General features: G+C 43.1%; 1 protein-coding gene across 1 annotated transcript; it reads left to right on the forward strand.

Annotated features, from left to right (window-relative positions):
• The first annotated feature begins 496 nt into the window (after positions 1-496).
• Positions 497-3822, forward strand: LOC120051356 (splicing factor YJU2-like). The gene is made up of 8 exons (XM_038998185.1): positions 497-616; positions 1068-1168; positions 1390-1534; positions 1648-1782; positions 1898-2079; positions 2193-2340; positions 2429-2600; positions 3286-3822. The coding sequence occupies exons 1-8, from the start codon at positions 593-595 to the stop codon at positions 3408-3410; spliced, it is 1032 nt and encodes a 343-aa protein (XP_038854113.1). The 5' UTR covers positions 497-592; the 3' UTR covers positions 3411-3822.
• The last annotated feature ends 442 nt before the right edge of the window (positions 3823-4264 follow it).

The following is a 4264-nucleotide window of genomic DNA, read 5'->3' on the forward strand; positions in this document are numbered from 1 at the left end:
CCGTATCACAATGAGCCATTTAAAAGATCTTCAGGTCTGTTTTTATTCACTGCTATAAACACCATGTATATTGAAGCAATCCTCGCTAATGAGCCACCTTACAATTCCCAACAAGTAGGTTAACCCTGTTGGAAAGATGCAGTAGCGTGATTGCCTTTCACGCCAGCAACTCGGGTTCAAGTCCCGTTCCCTCAGTTCACAAAAAACAAATTATGTTTTTTAATGGATGTCATTCTGAAATCCTTTCTTGTGATGGCAAATTTAATCCATAATTTATAATATTGCTGTGATGCAGATCCATGTTGACACTCTATTCCTTAGATACTGTGGTAGGGACTCAACCCCACTTTCATGGACACAATCATTGTTTTGAATTAAAATATAAATCATAAAACGATATTTATATATTTAGTCATATTAAATACGTTATTTTCTATATGAGCGACTTTTATTGTGAAGACTGGACCCGGAAGTTATTTTATGTCCTTCTCAAACTTCGCATTAACAGCAAGCTAGCGATCTGTTTAGCTAACATCATCACAGTTTATCCTTCCATTTCGTCGCTAAAGTTAGCTTTTATTTCCAATTAAGAATGTCAGAAAGAAAAGTGTTAAACGTAAGTACAATTCTTGTTTACTATGTCATGATTTCTTCTCGATTCGCTGAAAACGGGCAGTTGTTTAGTGAATTCAATGTTTGCTAGCTAGCAGCAAGCGGCGTGTTAGCCAGGCTTGGCCATTGAAGCAAAAACTGTTCTATGCTTATCATGACACCTAGTTACACAATTGTCGTAGTTAGCTCAATACGCTTAGCTAGCTATATAGCTAGTAGTCGTACTCATTGTAGCTAACTAACTAGCTATGTTTCCTGTCTATCTTTGCTTATGAGGATATACGGATTAGAGTAGGCTCTCACTGTAAACTTTGAATGTTTTCATCTCTTTATGTGAATTGTGTTTGTCCAATTATTCTATGTTTTACTCTCGTTGTAACTAATGACTGATAAAGGCAATGTGAATCAGATATTTTGTAGTTAAATTACACTGCTGACTGCTCGCTCTCCTGTAGAAATACTACCCGCCAGACTTCGACCCGGCTAAAATACCCAAACTTAAGCTCCCTAAAGACCGGCAGTATGTGGTCCGGCTGATGGCTCCCTTCAACATGAGGTATGTCAACACTCTACAACCCTGCCCAGAAACAGCTACCATGAGGTGTGAGTGAATGAATGAATGAATGCGTGTGTGTGCTCTGACCCTGTCCCTGCGTGTGTGTGCTCTGACCCTGTCCCTGCGTGTGTGTGCTCTGACCCTGTCCCTGCGTGTGTGTGCTCTGACCCTGTCCCTGCGTGTGTGTGCTCTGACCCTGTCCCTGCATGTGTGCCTTGCAGGTGTAAGACTTGTGGGGAGTACATTTACAAGGGGAAGAAGTTCAACGCCCGTAAGGAGACTGTGATGAATGAGCTCTACATGGGACTGCCCATCTTCCGCTTCTACATCAAGTGTACAAGATGCCTGGCTGAGATCACCTTTAAGGTAAATCTGTTTCTGCGTGTGTGTACTCACCCAGTGTGTGTCTGTAGACTGATCCATAAAACATAAACTACGTCTTAGAACGTGTGTGTATTCACCCAGTGTGTTGTCTACAGACTGATCCGGAGAACACAGACTATGCCATGGAACACGGTGCCACAAGGAACTTCCAGGCGGAGAAACTTCTAGAGGAGGAAGAGAAGAAGATAACTAAGGACCGGGAGGAGGAAGAGTTGAACAACCCTATGAAGGTACACCTCTAGAAACAGTGCTGGAGAACCTGACAGACTGATGATATGTTCTCTACCAGGTTTCTGGAGAACAGTACTGATGTTGTGTTGAAGAGCCGTACTGATGATGTTCTAGGTGTTGGAGAACCGTACACGGGACTCTAAGATGGAGATGGAGGTTCTGGAGAATCTTCAGGAGCTCAAGGAGTTGAACCAGAGACAGGCTTCGGTGGACTTCGAAGGAATGCTGGGAACATACAAAGAGCTGGAGCAGAGGACCAAAGAGCAGGAGAAGGAGGAGGACGAGAGGGAGACGCGGTGAGTACAGACAGAGGGAGGTTGATGAGAATAAAGAGGGAAATTGTTAAGCAATTTTTTGAGAAATGGTGCAAGTATAGCAAAATAACAAAATGGTTGTGTATGTGTTACAGGGAGATGCTAGAGAGAGCTCTAGTGAAGAGGTTAAGAGACTCCGACTCTGACTCAGACCAGGAGAGCGAGAGCAGCAGCAGACCAAAGAAACCCAGCACAGACAGACCTACTGACATCCTCACCACAGACAGACTCACTGACCCACAGGTAACACACACAGACCAAACACACACACAGGCCTCACAATACATGTTAACCAACATGCCTACTTATGTCCTGTGTGTTGTTTCTGCAGGGCCTGTCAGTGGGGGGGGTGAAGAAGGCTAAGGTGGAGAGCTGGGAGAGAAGTGTGGGGGGGCTGGGAGGTGGAGGGGTACTGGGAACACTGGTGGTGAGGAAGAAACCAGCGACCTCTGTTCCCAAACCTGGTACCACAGTAACTCCTGCAGGCTCTAACACACAGACAGGTGAGCTATGGAGGCTTTGACAGAAGCTGCAATATCGAAATGACTTCGTATACACTGGGGTGATTTCCTGTTCTGCAGGCACCTAGCTGAACTAGTGTGCTTACATATTCCTTTAAAAGACTTTCGCTTGAAAAACGAGAAAAAAACAGTAATAGTACTTTGTGCATTTTGAGACATTGTAGCCAGTGTACACTTCCTCAAAATAGAACTCAAGAAATCTGGCATACTTTTTTAAAATTATTGTTATTTTTAAAACTTTTTCTCCACAATTTTGTGATATCCAATTGGTAGTTAGTCTTGTCCCATCGCTGCAGCTCCCGTATGGACTTGGGAGAGGCGAAGGTCGAGAGTCATGCGTCCTCAGAAACACGACCCCGCCAAGCCGCACTGCTTCTTGACACACTGCTCGCTTAACCCGGAAATCCAGCCGCACCAATGTGTCGGAGGAAACACCGTACAGCTGGCGACCAAAGTAATTTTGCCAAGGAGATCTTAGTCGTGCAATTTTACATCTAACTAAGATGTTTGGTGCAGTATTTCTCAATGAAAAAATGCGCATTAAAAAAAGGAGTCGTCTCTCGTTGAACGACAACAAAGACTTTATTGAAGAATCTCTACTGTTGACCAATCACTGACGAAGGACATAGACTTTGTCATTCTAACCTCAATACTTCCTGCTTTGCAGTTTCAAAGGCAGCTGCTACTGTACCGACGGAGGCTACTAAGCCAATCACAGCACAGAATGGGTCGTTGTCGCTCAGCCTCCTGGGGGCGTATTCCGACAGTGATGACAGCAACAACAGTGAATGAGAGAAAGGCTGGCGATGCTTTGGCTAATCAAAATGCTCAGTCAGTGTCTGAACTTCGTGATATGGAAATATGTTGATATGTTGTTGGGCAATTCACCTCTTCCACACAACCCAGAACAGTTTTGGATTTTCAAGATCACAACACAAGGATGGTTATTAGGTGTAAGAAAGGGGTAAGCAATTTGATGCCTGTGATGATTTAAAACTACTGTATTTGTTTCAGGGTATATAGGAGAGTTAAAGGGCTGAATTGTATCATTCTGCTTTGTGACCCCTACCCCAATGTAATTCGTTTTCACCTGTGATTTTAGAAAATATATTTTGAAATGTCCATCTACCAACTACCCTCCTCCAACTTTGTAAAGGTGTAAGTCATGTTTTGGCTTTTCATTAAATACTTATTTTCCTCTAAATCAGTGGTTCTCCAAATGTTTTCTTGCACTGTGGCACATTCTAAACTATTTTCTCTTGTGCCCTACCCAATCTGATTTTTTTTTTTTGAATACAATGTCTGAGTTTTCTGGAGTCATAAAAATGTACTTTAGGTCCAAGCTAAGTGTTTTTTAAAGTTGTGTGTTATAGGGCAGGGGTCTGAACTGGCCCTGGAGAGACACTGGGTGTGGAGGTTGTAAATGTAGGCCTGTGTTGCAGATAAACAATTGTATTTTTATTGAACCTTTATTTATCAAGCCAAGTCAGTTAAATAACAAATTATTATTTACAAAGACAGCCTAGGAACAGGGGCAGAATGACAGATTTTTTACCTTGTCAGCTCGGGGATTCGATCTTGCAACCTTTCGGTTACTGGCCCAACGCTCTAACCACTAGGCTACCTGCCACAGAGTTTACTTGATA

Source organism: Salvelinus namaycush, chromosome 7 (assembly GCF_016432855.1).
Source record: "Salvelinus namaycush isolate Seneca chromosome 7, SaNama_1.0, whole genome shotgun sequence".
Classification (NCBI taxonomy): Eukaryota; Metazoa; Chordata; class Actinopteri; order Salmoniformes; family Salmonidae; genus Salvelinus; species Salvelinus namaycush.